This window comes from Aspergillus oryzae, chromosome 7 (assembly GCF_000184455.2).
Source record: "Aspergillus oryzae RIB40 DNA, chromosome 7".
NCBI classification, from domain to species: domain Eukaryota; kingdom Fungi; phylum Ascomycota; class Eurotiomycetes; order Eurotiales; family Aspergillaceae; genus Aspergillus; species Aspergillus oryzae.
The window spans coordinates 672,338-694,681 of record NC_036441.1 but is presented as its reverse complement, the minus strand read 5'-3'; the positions used below and the strand labels follow the sequence as shown (position 1 = coordinate 694,681).

Here is a 22,344-nt window from a genome sequence, read left to right as displayed (position 1 = left end):
AAATTCAAGCGCTCTTTTACTGGAGTACGTTAGCCGCTGAGCGCAGCAAATTGGTGACTCAAGCTTTGTGGACGAAGAACAGGGTGGCTGAACGTGCTCTTTGAGGGTTGATAGGAACTTACAGATGGTTATGACATGCACGTCTTTCAGGCACAATATCTATTAGGCCACTCTGGACAACTCGGCAGTATGTCTGGCCGGGATTCGTATGGTAGGTTATTGAGTTATATAGGCCTGAGCATAGATTGCTGAACAATCTAGTGAGTTTTCAATGCAACGTATCGACCAGCCTATGACGACTACACGCCCATTGACTATGTCGTAAGTCGGTTCCTCGGTATATGCTCTTCCATAGCTGGCTAGTTGCACGTCATCTACTTCCCACTCGGTCATGTACTCAAAACGTCCCAATTGTGTTGGAATTATGATGGCGACACACTATAATATGACATGAGCGTGAGCATGTTTGCAGCCTTACAGATTTAGAGCGTTATTCAATATGGAAGATTTGGCATTTTACAGCCAGTAGATTGTCTGAGATGTGTCGCTGTATTATACCATAGACTTATAGACGACATCACTTGCCTTCATCCCACACACCTAAGCAATTCCACACTTCTACAAATATGGCTATTCTTGATAGAACTATTGTACAATTACCAATCTCTCACAGAACCTCGTACCTCAGGTTTTATAAAGCCTGCATATATTTAGTGCTGCTCTAATGTGTCCCTTAGCCCGCGGCTACAAAGTCTTTGATATCTGTCGTTGGCCTCTTGGAAGGCAGGAGACTGGCATTCTTAGACCTTTGTAAATTGCAATTAAAACTATACTGATGATGAGGACCACTCAGTCCCGACTTTGCTGTTTTCAGGAGCACTTTTGAGAAGCTGCTGCACAGGACTGGATTTCCGGGGTACAGCGTATCTTCATAATTTCCAACCTTCTTTGATCTTCTCACGACATTGGAACCTATCCTCTAGCCTGTACTAACCATAGTGTCTGGCCCTCTAGTGTCCTACATACTGGATGATTCTGTGAGCTAATTCACAGGGTGGATATGGGTCCCGTGGATCAGCTCGAGAGCCAAGGCTTCTACAGTGTGAACTACGGTTCAACAAGCTTCATCTTACATTGAAATACCTTATATTACAACTCAGTGAAAGTCCTAAGAGCTCGGAATGGTTTGTGATGGGAGAATATTAGCATGTCGCATTGGGATCTAAATAAATTAAACCCGCAAGCGTCAGACTCTTAGCGTAACAGCTACTTTGGTACGGTTCCGCTGTCTCTTAATTGCAAAGATACTACCGATCGGTATGGTCATGACGTAGCCGACATATAGGTTCCTGTGACTTTAGTATATTGCGGTAGTCCCGGAGTCCTAAGGCGTAATCGACTTGGGAGTATCAATGTAACCTTACTCTGAACCGAACGCCGACAAACCTGGTTCATCCCATCTGAATATGTCATGTAGTCTCCACTGCTTGACAGAATGCGTAGAGGATCCACGATGTAATAAGGTAATGCACTAAACCATAGATTACTCCGGAGTCACCTCCAAGCACATTGCAAAATTGATCAGTGCCTCCTACTTATACCTTTCCTTCACCCTCACCGATCTTTGCTTTGAAATACCGCGCACTGTCATACATTATCTTCTTATGAACGATTCATCTGTCCAAAATGAGATTTAATACTATCGTTGCGCTTTCGGCACTCTCCACCATGGCCCATGCTTGGGGGTTCAATTGCGCCGACTCCCAACCCACACCGGATGATATCCAAGCAATTAGCGCGGGTCAAGAGTTGTTGATGGCAGACGACACACCTTCAGCAGCTGAGCTCATGGCTGATACCTTGTCCGGCGACGGCGAAAATTGTCAAGACAATCTGGGTAAATGCCACAACAGCCTCAACAATGTCACGAACCAGCTGGACACGTGCAAAAAGTCCATTTCAGATATCAATTTCCTGAGGAAGACATACGAGGAGGTGGCGTGGAAGGCTCTGAGATCTATGCCTTACTTCAACCTGAATCAAAGGTATTACACCGTCGACGGCGCTACCTACGTTGTCTATGTTGGAGTTTCTTTAAGTACCTATGGCCGCCCTGTCCACGCCCCTGATTTACAGACCTGTGTTAGGATCTGTAATAAGAAATCCGGTTGTCGGGCTGCACATTTTCGGCCGTACTCAAAACAGTGTGACACATGGACTCTTGTTGCACCAAGGCCTGGCTTCGATATGGATGGAATTGCCGCCGTTCGTGCTTGGTAACGTCATTCACATTTTAGTCTAGCATTGGGTGGACAGAAGCCCCTTGGCTTGGTGAAAGTGACTGCTATTATTGTGAATGTACTCAGAGTCACCTGTAATCGCGATTGAATTACTTGTATGCTGGTTTGCCTTGTGGGTGGGTCAACGGTATAAACGATGGGTTTGTGTAGTGCTAATCGAAGTGTATCAACCCTATGCTTTTCTTCGGCTTGATGTAGCACGGTCACAGTGAAAGCTCTACCCAAGAGCTCACAAAGTACACCCAAGTAGTTCTATGATTTTTTCATAGTCTGCGCCGTTTTGTGCAAGCGGACCATTAAGCTTCACATTCGAGGACTGGACATTTCACTATCAACCCTGACGTAAGCTGTCATGAGGGAACTGGAGAGGTTCAGTTAAAGAGTGGAAGTGTGTCAGCTCATCGTCCCCATCAGAAAAGAACCATCCATCATCCAAAACAGCTCCGACTGCCCAACTAATACCACCACCAACCACACTCCCATGATCCTCTTCCTGATATTCCTTTACCCGTACCTTTCTTAATCGCCCACTTTGTCGCAAACAATTTGCTAGCGTATCTGCGTTGTCTTTCATCTTTCTTTCGTGTGACAAAGCTTTGACCCTCCGGCATTTATCCTCGCTCCAGCTTGGGTGGCACCGACGATCTTGTTCCAGGCTCCCATATATAATTATTAAGGTAGACAATGTGATATACGCCTCAGACCCAACAACATCCAGATGCTGCTTCATGAACCGCTCTGCTTCTCCCAGGATAAACTCTTTGTTCCACCATATTGACGGACTGAGGGCAATAAAGGTATCAAAAGGGGTTAGGTGCTGGAAAAGTGCATGTAATGTGCAAAGCCCGCCCAGAGAATGACCGATAAGGATCTCCTTATTGACGCATAGACCAGGGAGAATGTCTGCAAGCAAAGTAGCCCTTACGGTGCTGACAAGAAAATCAAGCAACTGATTTGCACCACCGTGAGGCAAAGCCTGTTGCTGACCGTCGATTCCGCATGGTGCTTCGTACTTATCACATGGGGGTGTGTAGTCATAATGCCTTCGCGGACTGTAGGGCCTGTCTTCCATTGGATACCCGATTCCTACCACCACCGCATTATCGCTTGTGGGAAGCATTGCGCTACGGCGGGCGGCTTCGGTTGTTGTGAAGAAGAGTGCATTGCCATCAAGCACATATCTAGAAGAACGGTTAGAAGCGAAGACACATTTCCGATAATACTCCTTTTTAGGTTCACATACAGGATGGAGGCGCTATGACCGGGAGCCTTAGGGTCGTCCCAGGCTAGAGGCCACGCCACTTGAATCAGGTAGGCATCACCATCGGAGCTCTTCAGCTCCAACTGTATTGTATTGGGAGCATGGGCAAACATATCTAATGGCTAACAAAATGGAATTGGTTCTTCAGATATCAGTAGAAGATCACCCTGTAGTTTGCGTCTCCTTGAAGAGATCCCAGATGCTACCTAGAAATCAACGGTTCTGCTAAGGTACAGGGAAGCCGGATAGGGGTTGGCACCCAGAAATATCGCGAGGGCCTACCACGTGCAAAATGACACATGGAATCTCTAGTTCAATGAATAAGATACTACCATATTCTTGTCCGATCTCCTTGGTTGCTGCCTTTGGTATACTATTAGGTAAAAAGTGCTTGGCTCTCGTATCCGCGCTGTTCTATCCAACAGCAACCGTGGTTCAATACCCACTATACGGCGAATGGCTTGGCAAGGCGTAAGAAGTCAATCTAATCAGATCATCAGATACAAGTATCCGGATTTATGCCGAGTTTTCCAGCCTACAAACAGTATCCGACATTCGGGAACGATAGGAGTTACGTTATCGTATAGGTAGAGAATGGTAGATAGGTCGGTGTTTCTGACAGTGGTGCCATTCTGGGCAGAAAGATCTGTCATTATGCAGTACCGAGTACACTTAAGGTCAATGTAATCGGAACACTTCACTAGACATATTATAACGTAACTAGTTCTGTGTTCTATTCTTCTTCTTGCTTTTAACGAGTACCCTTCTCTCTCTACTTCCTGGTCTCAGTTTCCGTATCACACAATCACTCCAATACTCAATAATTTTCTTCGGTTCCTATATTTCCCCTTTCTGGACGTACGCCGATGGAGCAGGAAGCAATATCTCAATCGCAGCCCCACAGGCCAACGGATACAAGTTCAAGTAACAAAGAGACAGATGATCGAATTACTGAGGTTCTACCCCAGAAGCACGATGTTGAGACAGGTTCGACCGCCGATAGTGCTCAAGCAGGAGTACAGCGAGCAGCAATACTACAAAAGACGTGGTCTAAAAAGGGGATGATAATTACATTTATGGGGTACTGATGGATCTAACAACTTGAAAAACACTGCCAGCTAAAGCCATCCTTAGTCTCTTTCTATACACACTCGCGACACACTTCGGAGATTATTCTAGCCAGGTTTACATTCCATACACCACAAGTTCCTTTAAGAACCACTCCTCGATGAGTGCAGCAAGAGTTGCTAGTAACATCGCAAGTATCACTGCATATCCTATTATTGCTAAACTTGGAGATGTACGACCGACGTTTCCCCTGTTTATCAGTCCATCAAGGGCCATCTAAATGACTATGGACTCTAGTACTAACATTAAAGACCAGGTATTCGGGAGAGGGGAGATGTTCACCTTTTCGATCCTGATCACCACATTGTGCTATGTCATTTATGCTGCATGCACGAATATATCGCAATATGCTGTATGTGAGACAAAGTTTCCATAGGACCCTCAAGTGTACATCGCAAACCATAGCTAAATTAACTGGTTATCTCTAGATTGCTGCAGTCTTTCACTCTATTGGTTCCACCGGCTTCGGTCTCACACAGCAGGTCTTTATTGCCGATGTTACAAACCTGGTCAACCGTGGTCTATGGTCCACGTTACCGGACTCGATCTCTACCATACCAACACTATACCTTGGCACGACAATTGGGCAATCGGTGTTGGACCACTCCACATGGCGCTGGGGCTGGGGCATGTGGGCTATCGTACTACCTGTATGTGGTCTTCCACTACTGGGTTCCGTATTCTTCCATCAACACCAAGCAATAAAAAACGGGCTTGGGAAAAAGCGCCTTGCTGCTCAGCTCGGATTGAACGCTTCCCAGCCATGGTGGAAACAGGCATACGAACTATTATGGGTTCAGCTCGACCTCCCAGGTGCTCTGCTTCTTCTAGCAGGGTTGGCTTTAACATTGATACCTATTTCCTTGACAGGAGCGAATCGAAGTGATCGTTGGCAGAGTGCTACATTCATTGCATTACTCGTCGTCGGCATTGTACTCCTTGTTCTCTTTGCTCTGTGGGATATTTTCGTGGCCAAGAAGCCATTTATCCCGTACAGGATGGTCAGGAGTAAGACTGTTGCTGCTGCGTGTTTGTTAGGAGCCTTGGACTTTCTCCATTACTCCATGTTCACCGTGTTCTACAGCAGTTACCTTCAAGTGGTGGGTGGCTATTCCCCCGGACATGCAACTAGAATTGAGTAAGTTACACATCCAAGGACCCTCTCTCTCCCTAAATCCTTTTCTACCTTCAACACGATAGTCATTCATATTTCCCCGATGTCTAATCCCTGTCCTACAGTAACGCCCTCCGCGTATCCTTCCAAGCCTCAGGCATCTTCGCCGGTCTTTTCATGAAATATACCAAGCGGTCGCAAATCTGGGTGCTAATTGGCGCTCCTCTCTGCGTCCTTGGCATGGGCATCCTTCTCTATCTAATCGACATGGGAGACGGTAAAATGGGCAACGAGGCATCTTTCGTGACAGCAAAAGCACTAATTGGTATCGGACGCGGATTCTACCAAACCGCATCGCAGGTCTCAGCGCAAGCTGTAGTAACCAAGCAAGAGATATCCGTCGTGACGGCTGTCTTCTTCGCCTCCATGGGAGTAGGCGGGGCGATTGGGACCAGGTACGTATACTAATCATTGGGGAATAAATGTCCTTCCTCTATTTGGGCCTATATGTTATGGTCGCCTGATTTGCTGATCCACGGTTAGTATATCTGGAGCAATATGGAGAAACAACCTTCCCACGAAGTTACGACAATACCTTCCCGAGGAACTAAAGCCGCAAGCAATGGCTATCTTCCAGTCTATTGTCACGGCGAAGAAGTATGCTAAGGGGACGCCAGCCAGGGAGGCTATTGATCGCAGTTATCGGGAGACACAACGCCTTCTGGCTATTGGGGGGCTGTGTGCTGTTTCACCGATGCTTATTGTTATGTTCTTCTTGAAGAATGTACATCTTGATAAGCGAGATAATGTGGTTGGGGATGCGGAGGAAAGGTTAGATAAAGTAGAGGGTGAATCAGGGAAGCAGGTGTCTTGAGGGAAAGGTTCTTGTTGTTGGGTTGTTACTTATTTTGATTTTCCAGTGGTGGGTGTGGGATTGTGTTACGAATATTATTTGTTATATCTATCGTAGTGAAATATGCGCTGATAGGTATAAACCACAGCACACAGAATAGGACTTGTTTTCATGATGGGATCTGCTTATGGAATGCTGCAAAGCGGCACCTAGGCCATCTATGATGCGTGAAGAAAATAATAATAATTGCCAATATCTACGATCCATTGACGGATAAAGCATATTCTCATGATGAATATTGACAGCCATCCCATTGAGGTCTCAGGCGATCTTCTGAAGGAAAAGTTGCCAAAGTCTTAGAACGTGGTCCAGAATGCTCCAACATATCATCAAACCAAGCATTCTCCCTTGTCATCCACCCACCCAATATCCTGTACTGTCCATCCCATAATGGTCTTTCCCTTCCCTGGTACCTCCATCCAGACCTGGGGCACTGAATCGATAAGCCGTGTTCTCCCAATTTCCTCGTGCAAAGAGTTTATCTCCTGGATTTCCAAGTCGGTTAGTCTCACCAGGCGTCTATTCTCGGACAGCCTGGGCAATGAGCTTGAATGAGGAATGACGACTATTCCACGTTGAACAAGCCATGATAGAATGATAGTCCCGACAGAGAGTTCGTAGCGTGAAGAAAGAGAGGTGAGGACGGGACTCTCATAGATCGAGGAAGTGTCCGAGTAATGACTTGTGGGTCCGCCTGCTAAGGGGCTGTTCAATTTGTCAATTTGCGCGCAATTTATTTCATTAAGCGAAATGGTGCAAATGAATCAGTAAAGCACAACTCACCCCCAAGCGACCGGACGTATGCCTCTTTCCAGACAATATGGGACCAATTTCGTATTGGGGTTCCCAGGATGAATCTCGATTTCGTTGACCACAGGCTTGATTTCCGTTTCTTTGAGCAACATATCCAATGTCTTCTGTGTAAGGTTGCCGACCCCAATACCTCTGCAGTCCGGCCCCACGAGTTTCTCCATCTCCTTGTAGACCTCTATATAGGTTGGACTCTCCTCCGGTGCCAATGGGCGTGACACATCTTTTGTAAATCCCTGCGGCCAATGCATGATATAAATATCAATGTAGGTATCGAGCAAGCGCCGCGATCTCTCAAAAGCTGCGCGCACATCATGGTGATCATCACTAGATAGCTTTGTCAAAACAGTGATCTCAGACCGAGGTACTCCTGACTCCTTGATGGCTTCTCCAACAAGGTCCTCCGTGGCGTAGATTTTAGACGTGTCGATTAGGCGATAGCCAGCTTTAATGGCTTGCACTATGAGACTTCGGACATAGTCCTTCTCTTCTTCTGGTAAAACTAAGCCTTCTGTGGCATATTGTTAGCCGTCATGCTTGAGAAGTGTAGCCCTTGGAAAAGTGATGGTCACTGACTTTTCATAGCACCAAAACCGAGCGCGGGTATTTTCATTCCTTAGTTAGTATTTCTGTTAGCCTTGTGTTCCTGAACCTGTGCATGGAAAGTATCACTTGAATGTACCATTGTTCAGCTCGAAGATGGTTGAGCCCTGAGGACTGTCACTGTATTCATCGGTCATGATACAGTTTGAGAGCTTCTTTCGATATAACACAGGAAGACAAGCTTGCTAGAAGAATTACTAGCAGGATAATAGGGAATTCTTAAAAGTAAGAGTGAAAAGTGAAAGGTTGTCTTACGGAAGGTTAGGCGTCCTAAGTAACCTATGAAGCCATGGTGGAGAAGCCGCCCATGAGGGGTAAGCCAGCCAGCCATACAGCAGAGAGTGTCGACTTTTGTATAATCAGCTTTTCGCAAATACTTTGTACCCCATTTTGAACACTCTGGTTTATATGGTTTTTCTATCCCGGAGGCCGAGGTGTTCTATACAACAAGATTATATATATATTTGTAGTATAATAATGAAACCCACAGTGCTGGACTTTAGAGTGATTTTAAGCTGATTAAATTTAATGGATATGGGGTAAATATTGAGGGTATACAGAGCAATCAGATCTTACCCTGCCCATTACCCCATATATATATATCTGTACCCATCAGTGAAACGCTGTCTTACTATCACTAGGCACCTGACAGTCACACTCGAGTATACGCAGGAGTTCTAACAACAATGCTGCCACTGCATCTTAATGCCCTTTTTTTTCCTAATTCGACAGCATGGACAGAGATAGATTTGGAGGTTATGAGACATCTTAAATATGATGTTGTACTATTCCGTACTGAAAATGCCGCAGCAGCGCATAGATTTACAAAACGATTGAAAAATTCAAGTAATGTTACGCAATCTGTCATGACCAAAACGGGGACAGCCGGACCGGAAAAACTTTGAAAAATGTTCCCGATCGCTTCACTACTCATTTTTCTCCGCTATACAATTGAGTTCAGATAGAGGCATTCACTGTCTGTCGTGAAGCACCAATGGTGCCAAGATCCAGTCCGTTGACTGTGATCGTCACGACCTCACCCACTCCGTCAATCCCGTCTACGGACCTGATCTCCTCCGTACTGCAGTCCTTTCACCGCCACTGCAGGGACTTAGTCAGTGCCCGGGTCATTGTGGTCTTTGACACCTTTGACCGCATCGGACTTCGCTCCCGTCTGAAAAAGGGACAAGTCACTCCCGAAGTCGCCGCCAACTACGGCATCTACAAAGAAAATGTCAAGGAGCTGATTCTACGCGAATATGCGTCTCCCGATGCCAGCCCAAACCACGTGACGCAAGAATGGCAGGACCGGGCCGAATTCGGTCTCAACGACCTCAGCAACGTGGTCGATCTGTCCATCACCCAGACGGACGACAAGCAAGTGACCTTCATCGAGCCTGCAGCGCGTCTGGGGTTCGGGCTGGCCGTGCGCTCGGCCCTGCGGGTCTGTGAGACCCCGTACGTCTGGGTCCAGCAACATGACTGGGCGCTCGTCGCCGATATTCCGTTAACACCGTTACTGGAGGTCATGGAGCGTTCGGACGCAGATCCAGCCGTGCCGGTTAAATACGTATCGTTTCCCTCGGTGCGCATGCTCTCCTATGCTACGCAGCCTTGTGTGGTGGAATTCCCGGCCTTGCGGGCTTTGACTGGCGATCTCACGCGGGATTTTGTTCCCCCATCGCATCCGGAGGTGACTGTGCCGTTGACGCCGCTGTATTTCTGGTTTGATAAACCTCATATTGCGTCGACGGAACATTATCTCTCGCGGGTGTTCCCGAATCGGCTGACGATGCGGCGGGGGGAGTTTATTGAGGATAAGGTTGGTCAGCAGGCGAGACAGCAGATGAAGGAGGGCCAGTGGCATAAATGGGCCTGTTGGCTGTACTACCCGGAGGAGGGGAAGCAGCTCTGTCTGCGGCATTTACAGGGTCGGACTTGGAACGGGGCGGAGGGGGAATTATTGACCAAGTATGGATTTTCGGAAGTCGATACGGACTCGACTTGAGTCTAGAAATCCCATATGACATTTTGGTTTCCATTTTGGTTTCCTCAGAAGTAATTTAATCATGCATGAATGGAAGAGAATGTAGGTACAGAGTACGAGGGGAAAATAAGTCACTGCACAATGGGCGTTGTACCCTGCATGGAACGGTAGCGGCAAGTGACTCGTTATATTATTGACTTTTGGACTAGCTTCTGCCTGGTGAATTAGGCAGTGAACACCTTGGCCTGGCTGATCACTGCACCGTTATGAAGATCAATGTGAGAGGTAAACTCGGTTATTCAGGTCGGTAATAATATTATGTAAATATTTACGTATGTGGCGGAGTTCAAACCGGATGAATCACGGGGTAGACTAAAAATCTGAAATCTGGGACAAAATTAGGGGGACCCATTAAAATTGCCAAGGGGTCATGCCAATAAATGACCTGTCTGGGGCGGAATGTCGGATGCCTTCCAGCCGTGGAAACCTTTTCCCCTTCAAAAATTTTCAGTCATAGGGCTGCTAAATGCCGACGTAGTACGTATGCAAGGAGGCGCAGACAAGAGACCGGTAGTACGCTGGATGTAGCATGAGTTGTTCTGGTCAGTCACCCAACGACATGGCACCAAGTCACCTGCTGTGTACTTTTAGTCCTTCGTATGTAACCGGGATCAATATAAATAAAACCCAATCACAATGGAACAAGCGAGACAGGGATTGCCGATCACCAATCGGGCTCCCGACGCCAAGCCAGAACGAGCGAGTGGAGCAAGGCGCGAGAACCAATTAGCGTTGAGCCGGTCAATCCTGGTTGTCAGCCCACAGCGTTCTTTGTATTGTCATATAAAGCTCTTTTTGACTTTCCCAGCCGTCTCACCTTGTTTCTTTCACCTCCTATCTTTCTCCTGTCAAGCTATCTTGTCATCTGTCTTTCGTTTGCATTTCGAGTCTACACTTTCAACTCCAATACACTCGTTCAAATCAAGACTCACTTGAACAACAACACAAGTACATTCATAATGTCTACTACCACCACCTCCGTCGCCGCCAGCGCCACTGCCTCCTGCAACAGCGTGACCTACTGGCAGCTCCCCGTCGACGATGCCGCCTGCGCCCTCCCCAAGACCGGCAACTACTCTGATGTCATGGACAAATGCTGCTCCCCGGCCAAGGTGACCGATTTCGACAACGGCTGCGGCCTCTACTGTCTCGCCCAGGGCCAGAGCGTCGGCGACCTCAAGGACTGCCTGCGCAAGAACGGCGCCCAGGACGGTCGCGAGTTCTACTGCAAGGGCAATGATACCGCCACCGCCACGGCCTCCGCTCCGTCTTCCACCAAGACCGGCGACAAGACCGGTACTGCCACTGGCAGCGGTGCCTCCTCCACCTCCTCCGACAGCGCCGCCTATGCTATCCAGCCTGCTGTTTCCAAGGGCGGACTCGGTCTCTTGGCCATGGTCTTCTGCTCCGCTTTGATGGGGGTTGTTGCCTAGATACTTTTCACTTGGGGTTGGCTACCTGGGAAGAATGGGTGGATCTGTCTATATGCTTTGTTTTCTTTGGTGATCCGTCTTGCGATGCATCCGGCAGGACATATTATTTAATACCCTTACGATATGAGCCTGCTGTATTATACTTTTTCTCGTGGTTTGGACGTCGGTCGGTATTGAGCTTGGTTATTCTAATTTTAATGACTGAAAAGTTCGATCTTTTATCTGAAACGTTCTGAAACTTGTTGCATTCCGTAGATTTGGAAACTTGAACCCGAGGAACCGTTATATTTTCCAGATAAGGCATGATTGACGGTTCGTCGAGTCATGGTCCGCTTTTACACTTGCCGAGTGCGGGATCCTCGGTACCGCTATTTTGTCATTGGAATGTAAGAACTCTGTCTCTATAGGTAGGAAATAGAAAAGGAAACTACCGAAAGCTTAAGTTGCCGAACAAAGGGATATGCATCTGTACCCATGGTTCTTTATTGAATGAGAACATATTATCTATGATGGGTTGTTGGTATACACAAACTGAGCTTAGTGGCATAATTACTATATACAACCCGAAGCCTCGTCGATATTCGAGGATCGGCCAAGTTTCATTAAATTACTAAAGAGGAGCTGCGCTGCCATTATCTATAACTTACATATAGGGGGGAAGTTTGGTCATGGTAATTGACTAGCTTGTTGTCAGAATGTCGAAGCAACCACCTTCGATTGCTTAAAGTTGAGTCGTAGGAGGCCGATATCTTCTATAGCAAAGAGTGGTTCTACATATCGCCTTGGGAAACCATCGTCGGCTGGTGGATGTTATATATCTAGCACTCTATTAATAAAGTAAATATATTACCCGACCTAGAAATTATTGAACAATAGTAATTCAATAGAATTCCCGAGCTTACCCAGCATATATATGCTTGGCTTACGTCTACATATTCCAGTTAGAAACAGGTTAGAAAATAGGTATAGTTCTAAGTCTACTAGAACAGAAGATATTGCAGTTCCGCTCTCTCAGGGATTGAAAAATCTTAATTCTTAGATCCTCAGCCCAGATAATCAACTATAGCGACCTGCTCTAATACCACTAGTGGTTTTTTGGTTAGTTTATTGTTTCTAGTAGTACTTATGCAATAATTCTGTCCAGGAGCCTTGTTACATTATGAACATATCCAGCCGTACGGGCCGAGCCTCAGGTCTTAGGATTTTTAGCCCAGACGCCAAGGGCAACCATAACATCACACACCCACACACACGTAGTAATCATATTTGAGACCTTTACAGTCGCTGCCAATAGCCGGGTTCCATGTCTCAAAGCTCGATAGCGAAATATGATACTGGTCCACGATCATATAACAATATTCGTCCTTCTTCTATAAAGTATCATACGCCCTCCGAGTGTTGTTCCTTGTTCTATTCCTCTATCTAAACCTAACCATCAGCCTACCTTCGATTTCCCACGACATAATGGATTTCGACTCCGATTTCCTCCCACCATGGGACTATCTGCCCATCGAGCAATACTTGATTGTACGTTGTGCCAAGAACATACCCTTCTTACCCCACCCGCTGACTTGAATCGTTCTTCTTTAAGAGACACTGAGATGTCGCAGCAGTCGAGTCACTTGACCAGCAGCGCCTTCATCTCATTTACCAATTTCTTGAGTTAGATGAATTCCCCCACGAGTGGTTTCCTGTTGATCGGTTTGCATCACTATCACGCATTCCTACAGTAGAGGAAATCAATACAATCCTTCGCCCTTGGCGATCGGAAAATCTACGTCGGAGAGCGTGTCGAATATTACACTCAGACAAGAGTGCACCAATTTTTCTACGAACCCATTATAATCCTCTTGATGACTCGGATGCAAGGATAAAGGAATGGGTAAACGCGTCGGAGGAGTTTGCCGACCGAGCATGGTGGGCATTATTAGATGATCAGAACTCATTCAATTTTGGCTCTGACTGGCGGCGTGTATATGAAATTCTGCCCGAAGTGGCCGGGCCAGTGGAAGGCAACGATTGCCAACGATATGCCTCGCCCGAGCTTGTGAACTTGGCTCGAGAACAGTTCAAATCCTATCTTACAAAGGAGAAAAAGGCTAGGCCTGATCAGTGGAGGAACCGGGATCAGTTTATTGAGGTCGTGGCAGCAGATCTTCTTCGCACAGTGGCGGCCATGTACATGCTCATTGCAGACAAGGAAGCATTTGATACCGGCTTACTATGCCTGGTCTACCTGGATGGTAAACGTAATGTTATTCGTGAGATGCGTGTTGAAACTGATGAGCAGACAATTACCGATGTTATTATGGATTGGTATAATTGGAATTTGCCCGACGAGCTGTGGGAGGAGGGTACTATAGGAGATAGATACCGTGTTAGTGGTGATCTAGGGAAGGAGTTGTATCGCCTGACTGAGGCTGATTTGGCAGATCCATGAATCCCTCATCTTGCGGCTTTATGCAGTGGTTCTCTTTAGTCAAGGCATAGCATTCTTGTACTACTCTGAGTATGGCAACGGGCCGGTAGGATGTGGGAGTACTGAATTGTTGTTCATCTCTTTTATCTTTTACTTGTCTACATCTTATGCAAGGTCAAAAAGTTTCGTGCGAATGAAGATGAGGCCTATCGGCGAACTGTTATTTTCGGTTTACTGGTTCACATGCGTCGCCAAGGTCCTTTAACTAGAAACCTGGCACATAGCTTAGGTTAATACAAGATTAAACACGCACTAAGGACGTCCACTAAAGCAGCAGCATTTATATAAAGTTATACCTGTATACCTAAAGTGACCTTCTGTACTCCCCCCTTCGCCGAAAGTTTGAATGTAGGAATGCCCTGAATTCATTCCAGCCAATTGGCACGGACAGTGTGTTAGTACGTACCCTGTGTGGCTTTTCTTACCTCCAGTGGCGGTTGCTCAAAGTAAATAGAAATGACATGTCCCACCTACTCTTGGGTAGACCAATAACGTGCTGTCTCTTCCTATGATTCGCCTGTTAGGCTGAATTCTAAGACTTGATGAAACCCCACCGAAAGCGCTAACCATGAAACTCTCTAGCATCTTTTCCCGTCCACACTGGCCATTATGAGCAACGAACGAGGATATTTACCACGATGGGGCGAGTTGCCTGTCGAGCAATATCTAATTGTACCTACCCCTCTAAGAATATCCATTCCTTTTTGACAGACCACTGATATCACTACCAGAGACACTGGGACAATGCAGTGACGGAACCATCCGACCAACAGCGCGTTCGACTGGTCCGCCAATATCTCGACCTGGATGAAATTCCCCAGGAATGGTTTCCTACTCAGGAGGGTGATCCATTACCGCGCACGCCCACGGGAGAAGAGATTGACACCATTCTTCGTCCCTGGCGACCCGCTGATCTGCGTCGGAGAGCGTGGCATATATATACAAGAATTACAGACGAACCGATCTTCCTCCGAACACACTATGACCCGGAAGATGACGAGAGAATGGAGAGTTGGACTTCCGCATCAGAAGAATTCGAAGATCAGGCCTGGTGGGCGTGTTTGAATAACGCCGAACTATATAACTTCGGATCAGATTGGCAACGAGTGTATGAGATTTTGCCGGAGATAGCTGGACCGTCGGCTGGGGGGCTTGTATCCCTAGAAACACTATCGTTCATACGGTCGGGGTTTAAAAAATGGCTCAGCGAGGCAAAACAGATTGAACCTGAGCTCTGGAGAAAGGACCCTCATCGATTTATTGAGCTCAAGGCATCTAGACTCCTGGGCGCAGTAACAACAAGATATATGCTTCTTGCAGATCAAGAGGCATTCGAAACAGATGGACGATTACGGTTGATATACCTGGATAATAAGAGAAATATTGTCCGGGAGACACGGGTTGACGCTGATGGACAGACTATCACGGATATTATCATGGCCTGGTTTGAACTTACTGACCCCCTTGAGCTTGAGGATGGCATAACTGGTGATAGATACCGGGTTACCGGTGATCTGGGAAGAGAGTTATATGAACTGACTGATTCCGATTTCGCAGACCCTTAAATCCATGGTCTGATAGTTGTACTATTGTGAATCTCTATAGCCCGAAACATTGCTTCAATCTATTTCTCTGGATTTTGTGCCGAGAGAATAGGTGTGGAGACCGAGTGAAATCCGAGATGGCCTGAAAAGAGTGTATAGTGCATCCTACAAGATAATACAAGGATTTACACTTCCAAATTATCTCGTACCCTGCGTCAAACTTTGAACTAATTCTATATTAGCGAGTCGCCTCGTTCTTCGGCGCACGGGGATCTGGGCTGTGCATAAATTTGATGAGTGGTATTTACTCGGCGAGGCGATAAATGTAAGTCGGGGTGGGTAGATCTTTAAATAGTGATTCACTTTGGATAAATCAGTACATACAACCATAGGGTGTAGAAAGTAGGGCTGAGTAGACGGGAAGCCCTACTTAAGCTTCTATTATGAACGAGGCAAACAATACCTGAAACCTTGCGTGCTTACTGCTTTATGGGTGATGGATAGAAAACTACCGTGCGAGTGCAGGCGAGCTGAATGATGCTTCTTCAACCAGGGCGAGGACGTGAGTGAGTTAAGATTGAAAGGGTTTTGTCATAAATAAATGCTTTAGGGCTCTTTTATTCCCTACTCTTACTAGTTATTTCTTATTCAAGTCATCTTCAATCTGAAAAAAGCCAAACGGTGTCAGAAAGTATCCAAGGTCGTGTGCGGACAAGAGACCTATGAAGAAGACTGGGCCGAGAAATTTTGAAATCTAGTGTCGGGATGCCTCCAACCCCTCACTACCTTTGAATTTCTTACATCAACTGTTTTTATACTATTATATAAATTGGTTATCAGCAATATCTTGAACTCCTGGTCCAGACTTCGAGATCGACACACTCATACGCCGATTACTAAGCGGAGTTGGACAGGGGCTTTTTCTTCACATAGAAGTAATAGAAAAGGGGACCTTTGACATTCATCGGCCAGGTTACAGACCCCAAACATATTCAACCGTACAGACATATAGACTTACAGGAGCATAATATTGACACTAATCTTTTTCTACAAACTCTCTCCAGAGAGATGTTAATACTTTGTCATGGTATCAGTTCGTCTGTGCCTGATAGAGCTAAGTTGATAAGCGTAAGGATTTGTAACTCTTGCCGAGCAAGATTCTGCTATCACTATCTAGAGTCTAACAAGGGTCCCGTTATTCAAAATGAAATTAGCAGACAATAGATATGAAGGGAAAGAGGAAGATAAGGTTGTTGATGGTTCTAATAGGTAGCCACAGGCAATTCCCGGGCCAGGCTCCGCCGCCTATATCCCAAGTAGGAACTACGAATTGAACCATAGATAATGCGAGATTGCAGATGGAGCTGCTCACCTGGTTGTACGGGTCATTCCCGTCACTATATGTACTTGGGTCTGAAAAATGTCGGAATAGGCTCTCTCATGGCCTAGGCCGACAATCTCGGTACATACTCTCTGGGGCTATTGGCCCCACGTTCTCAAACCTTCCCCACGATTTCACAGCGTGCGGGGGTCGTTTCCCGAACCTGGCTGTCCGAGGCATCGCAGGTTCCTGTTTCTCCCCGACTGCCCCCTGCCGCCGTCCGATTGCCCTACACACTCACATACCATACACATTGCGCTCCGTGGCTACAATGCCGGAGCAGGCGTCAAAGAAACCGCCATCAGAGCATGGCCGTGAGTCGGCCCTAGATCCTGCCCCCCCGGCAAGCAAGCGGCGACGCATCGGTCTGGCATGCAATGCCTGCCGTGTGCGCAAGTCCAGGTATGCCATGCCGATGAGTGCGAACAACGACTGATTCTCAAGCCCGTGCACTCACTGACTGGATGTTCGTGGCAGATGCGATGGCCACCGGCCTTCGTGCTCGTCCTGCACGTCGCTCGGGCTCGAGTGTTTATACGAACCCAGTGAATCTGCGACCAATGTCATTGTACGCAAAGGTTACGTGTCTGACCTGGAACAGCGCGTGACGTCGCTCGAACACAAGTTGCAGCGGCTCAATGATGCGTTCAGGGGCCATCTCTCGCCGTGCCCTAACAATCGCCCATGCCACTCCACGAGCAGCACCCCTGCGCTGGTAGCTGCGACGTGTGCGAAAGAGACTCATGCTACCGGGCTGGAAGAGCCCCAGGACGAAGATGCGTCTACCAATGGCATGGCCATGACCTTCGTCGAAGAGCAGAGTTCGGCTTTCTTTGGCGAGTCCTCCAACATTAACTTCACACAGTTGCTTCTTCGAGGCATAGCTGCTGTGCATCAACCCTCACCAGCCGTAGCATCCGCTGTAGACAAGGACTATGCTCTTCGGGAAAGCATCACCGCTATTGTCTCTCAGGGCCAGCCTTACCATCCAGTTGCGGCACCATCAACTCACCTGGACTCATCCCCTACTACTTTGCCGTCGGTGGAAGAAATGGACTCTTTGCTTGACATCTACTTTGACACAGCTGGCGCCGTCTTTCCATTTATCCATGAAGATACCATGAGGAAAACATATACAGAGTGCAGGCTCAACGGCTTTACCAGAGCTCGCCGAACCTGGTTAGGGACCCTAAACATGATGTTCGCCATGGCCAGCAGCTTCGACAGAGACCATGTTCCATCCGCTAAGAAGCGCTTCGAGAGATCCAACATCTTTTACAAGAGGGCGCAGGAACTGTGTAGCGATCTGTCGAGACGTGTCATCAGCCTGGAGATGGTCCATTATCTGCTCCTCGTCGTCATCCACTGCCAGGGGACTCAGCGTTCAGTGCAGGCCTGGAACAATCACGGGCTGGTCATCCGGTCCGCTATAGCGTTAGGACTCCATAGTGACTCTAACGGTCAGGCTGTCGACCCCGTCAACGAAGAATATCACCGTAGAACCTGGGCAGTCATATACTGCCTCGACAAGGTCCTGAGCGTGGCCTTTGGCAGGCCAGCAAGCATCCCAGATGAACTGATGACCGGACGCGAGCCAGCGTCTGGATTGTCTACCACTGCTTCCAGTGGCCCCCACGGTAACGTTGACTTACCTGGCGAATTCCTCGCTGTGTCCTTCCGGCTGTATCAGGTGATGGCCAAATCCCTGATTAATCAGTACGGGGCGAACCTCGAGAAGGCCAACTCGAACCTGGACGACATCGCTTCGCTCAAAGCCTCCGGAGAACTCCGGAAAATGCTTCAAGACTGGGCGACGAGCTTGCCATCATACTTAAGTCCCTGCGAGCCGGAATCTGGCATACTTTCACAGAATACTCCGGCCAATCGGTTTCGGGTCATTCTCACGCTTAGATATTACAACCTTGCCATTCTCATACACAAACCGTTACTTAGAGCTACAATACGTCACCTGTTCCGGGTGGACAATGCGGCCAGTGGAAGCCCATCGTATTTGATCCAGCTGGCTATGGCAGAGGCCCACGAATGCGTTCGGGCTGCACAGCTCACGATTGCAATTGTTCATTGCATTATCAGCGCGGATGCAAAGAGTAAGAATAATCTTGGGGCGTGGTCTTTCACGCTTTACTACGGTGAGCCTCCTGAAGCAAGCCTTCGCTGGGATGCTAACCGGATACACCCACCAGTCTTCACTGCCTCACTGGTCATCTGCGGCCGGTTACTGTGGGCACAGCATGGAGAGACTGTAGCGGACGAAGCAGCGGTCAAAGACTCCAAGACTCTACTTAGTAAGGCAGAAGCGATATTCCAGGACCTAGACTACGAAAACAGTCTGGTTCTGAGTTGCCTTGAATACATCCGCAGACTTGCCAGAATGTGCGGTGTCAAAGGTTAGTCGCTGTTTCCCAGGTTCTCCTGTTGATTTCGAATTACAAACAGCTTATATATGTATTTTCTGTTGGACGTAACAGGAGCTGCACCAAATCCATCTGAGAGCCGCACCGGTACTGGCTCGGCCTTGGATCCGGTAGTGTTTAGTAGCGAATCCACTTTTGATCCTGCCAGTGTGTTCCACAACAGAGACGACATGGAGGCATTCCAGCTTTTCTCATCTGAAATGTTCGACCCCTGTATCTTTGAGGGCTTCCAACAGTCACCGGTCGAGGGGGCTGCGTTGGGGAATGGCTTTTGGGATGGCTCTCCTCGTGGAGGCCTTTGAGTTATGTCTACAAAATGGTACAATCCGAATATCGGAGGTTTGTTAGCCATAGAATCCACGCTGGCTGCTGGCGGGGCAGCGTTAGGTAACGGAGATGTGATTCGCCCGTGTTTACTTTCCTCTAGATAGAAATCAATCGAAACTCCCTGCAGTTCTCCCTTAAAATTGTGAGTAAGAGAGAGAGGTCAAGCATGTGCTTTCACCATGATATATGAGGTGAAATCAGCCCCAGCAAATTGTTCATTGGCAAAGCCGGAAAGATAGCGAAAGTAGCAAGTTTCCTGTCCGGGCTTATCTCCCCGCCGCCCCCACGTTCGACGTATAAAAATCACCCCGCACACTGTCGATCTTCGGTCAGGCTACGGAAGATCTTCCGTTCGGACGACTCTAAATAAATATCCCTCCCGAATACGTGTTCTCCAGGGGTTCCTTGTAATCCAAGTGTGCTCATTTACTGACCAGACTACCCCGTCATGTCGTCCAACTCTGCGCCCAACGAGCTGACCCAGCTTCCCTTAGACGAGGACGCCCGACCCCGCTACAGTGACGCCGAGTTGCGCGACTACTTCGAGTGTATCAAGCTCCCACAAAAGTACCTAGACTCGATCGTGCTGAAAGACAAGACACAGACTGGAACCAAAGAGTATGGGCTTCCCTTGCTACAGGCCCTTACACGGTACCACACTTGCCACGTCCCTTTCGACAATCTCGTCTTGCACTATTCCCCACACAAGACCGTCACGCTGGACCAGGCGGAGCTCTACACGAAGATAGTCCGCCGGCGGCTCGGCGGGCGATGTATGGAAAACAACACCTTTTTCGGGACGGTCCTTCGCTCGCTCGGCTATGAAGTGCGCAACTGCGGAGGCCGCGTCGCGCGGGCAATGAGTCCCTACCCTGATGTTCGACATAATCAGAGCGCGACTTATGACGGGTGGAACCATATGCTTAATCTTGTGCGCCTCGACGACGAGTGGTACGTCGTCGATGTGGGGATGGGCTCCATGGGCCCTAACCTTCCATATCCGCTGCGCGATGGATTCGAGACGACTAGCATCCCTCCACGCTGGATTCGTTTGCAGTTACGGTCCATACCCGAGTCGTACGCGTCCAGATCCGCCAATAGTACGGGACCGCCCAAGATGTGGTGCTACGATGTCTGCTACAAGCCCGGTGATGACGGCAAGAAAACGTGGCTGCCGGTCTATTGCTTCACGGAGACAGAGTTTCTGCCCCAGGATTACGAAGTCATGTCGTGGTTCACGTCGACAAACCCGAGGTCCTTCTTCACCAGATACATCACCTGCACGAAGATGCTCATGGACGAGGACAAGGAGATGATAGTGGGCAATGTCACCTTGTTCAAGGACACCGTGAGGAAGTCCATTGGCGCCAACCGCGAGGTAATCAAGGAGTGTAAGACGGAAGATGAGCGTTTGCAGGCGCTGGCTGAAATCTTCAACGTGTATCTGACAGAGGAGGAGAAAAGAGGGATTTCAGAGGATCAGATGTTAGCGTAAAGGCTAGGATGAGAGGAACCAAGTGAGATTATCATGATGCCAGCCATCTTATCCTGTCGCGATCCACACAATTTGGCGGTTGGTCTTGGCATGTCTCTTGTTGTATGCGTGCATGCGTGCAGCGTGTTATAACGACGATAGTTTATTACCGCCCCGGTGGCAGAACCAAGAAAGGAACTCTCATTAGCCTATAATTATCTTCTATTTGTTCCTATTTATTTTATTTTATTTTTTTTTTTTTTTTTGGTATGTCTCGTCGGTCGTGTTGTAGCGGCTCCTTTAGGCGTGGGGTTGCCCTTCCTCTGGTTGAGCAGGCTTGTATCCACATGGACAAGAGCTGAGTTACCAGTAGACAAATGTACCTCGTTAGCTCCTTCCACTGGGATCACCGTGACTGGTTCATTCAACTCCTTGCCGGTGGCTACGGCGCGTCGGGACCATTCCGAACGTCGGTTTCTTCCCTGGACAAGCCATACTATGCAACCCGTTACTTCAGCATGCGCAAGATATGACTCGAGCTGTAAGCTCGCTGTCGCTCTTGATACGTCTTCGCCTCCATCAGACACAGGAACTCAGACGCTGATTATACTCGCACAAATGGCAACTTCAACCACCGGTCGAAATACCAAAGTCGCAAAGCAAAGTCGATGTCTCCACCATCGACACAACAAGTTTCATGAGTGGATTTCCGGCTGCGTCCTTTGTGGAGCCCCTTATACCGGGGTTTGACACCATGAATGTCGGGTCTTACGCGTGCCTTATCTGGCATCCCGGCTATAATACCAAGTATGGCACCATCGTGTTTGATCTGGGTGTGCGTAAAGACTGAGAGGAACACTTTTTTGAACCGGTTCGAGGCGACCGGTGGCATCACGATGCTCTGGAGACAATTGACAGTGTTCAGAAGCCGATGCAGGTTGACGCGTACGATAATTCCTTCCGCGTCATGGCTCATGATATGAGCTTGAACGATGTCGTGGATTATACCCCAAACCAGCCAACGCGTGGATGGCGATCACCAGTTTCGCCACCACTGTGAGAGAACTAAGGGACTTTGCCATCGGCCCGATAGCT

At 48.0% G+C, this 22,344-nt stretch overlaps 7 protein-coding genes across 7 annotated transcripts; 6 read left to right on the top strand and 1 right to left on the bottom strand.

Annotated features, from left to right (window-relative positions):
- Positions 1-1,686: 1,686 nt before the first annotated feature.
- On the top strand, positions 1,687-2,280 carry AO090011000270 (uncharacterized protein; the record flags this gene model as incomplete). Its single annotated transcript, XM_023232876.1, has 1 exon — positions 1,687-2,280. The coding sequence occupies one exon, from the start codon at positions 1,687-1,689 to the stop codon at positions 2,278-2,280; it is 594 nt and encodes a 197-aa protein (XP_023093440.1).
- Positions 2,281-3,110: 830 nt separating this feature from the next.
- Positions 3,111-3,674, bottom strand: AO090011000269 (uncharacterized protein; the record flags this gene model as incomplete). The annotated part of the gene is made up of 3 exons (XM_023232875.1): positions 3,111-3,203; positions 3,226-3,481; positions 3,544-3,674. The coding sequence occupies 3 exons, from the start codon at positions 3,672-3,674 to the stop codon at positions 3,111-3,113; spliced, it is 480 nt and encodes a 159-aa protein (XP_023093439.1).
- A 753-nt stretch (positions 3,675-4,427) lies between these two features.
- Positions 4,428-6,677, top strand: AO090011000268 (uncharacterized protein; the record flags this gene model as incomplete). Its single annotated transcript, XM_001825875.1, has 6 exons — positions 4,428-4,642; positions 4,696-4,861; positions 4,946-5,041; positions 5,118-5,827; positions 5,929-6,258; positions 6,347-6,677. 6 exons carry the CDS (start codon positions 4,428-4,430, stop codon positions 6,675-6,677), a joined length of 1,848 nt encoding a protein of 615 aa, XP_001825927.1.
- A 429-nt stretch (positions 6,678-7,106) lies between these two features.
- On the top strand, positions 7,107-10,137 carry AO090011000267 (uncharacterized protein; the record flags this gene model as incomplete). Its single annotated transcript, XM_023232874.1, has 3 exons — positions 7,107-7,217; positions 8,112-8,145; positions 9,095-10,137. The coding sequence occupies 3 exons, from the start codon at positions 7,107-7,109 to the stop codon at positions 10,135-10,137; spliced, it is 1,188 nt and encodes a 395-aa protein (XP_023093438.1).
- A 598-nt stretch (positions 10,138-10,735) lies between these two features.
- Positions 10,736-11,609, top strand: AO090011000266 (uncharacterized protein; the record flags this gene model as incomplete). The annotated part of the gene is made up of 2 exons (XM_023232873.1): positions 10,736-10,773; positions 10,985-11,609. The coding sequence occupies 2 exons, from the start codon at positions 10,736-10,738 to the stop codon at positions 11,607-11,609; spliced, it is 663 nt and encodes a 220-aa protein (XP_023093437.1).
- Positions 11,610-15,092: 3,483 nt separating this feature from the next.
- On the top strand, positions 15,093-15,653 carry AO090011000265 (uncharacterized protein; the record flags this gene model as incomplete). Its single annotated transcript, XM_001825872.3, has 1 exon — positions 15,093-15,653. One exon carries the CDS (start codon positions 15,093-15,095, stop codon positions 15,651-15,653), a length of 561 nt encoding a protein of 186 aa, XP_001825924.3.
- A 1,631-nt stretch (positions 15,654-17,284) lies between these two features.
- On the top strand, positions 17,285-21,270 carry AO090011000264 (uncharacterized protein; the record flags this gene model as incomplete). Its single annotated transcript, XM_023232871.1, has 9 exons — positions 17,285-17,415; positions 17,491-19,163; positions 19,218-19,421; positions 19,503-19,736; positions 19,797-19,835; positions 19,880-19,917; positions 19,977-20,062; positions 20,109-20,125; positions 20,213-21,270. 9 exons carry the CDS (start codon positions 17,285-17,287, stop codon positions 21,268-21,270), a joined length of 3,480 nt encoding a protein of 1,159 aa, XP_023093436.1.
- Positions 21,271-22,344: the final 1,074 nt, after the last annotated feature.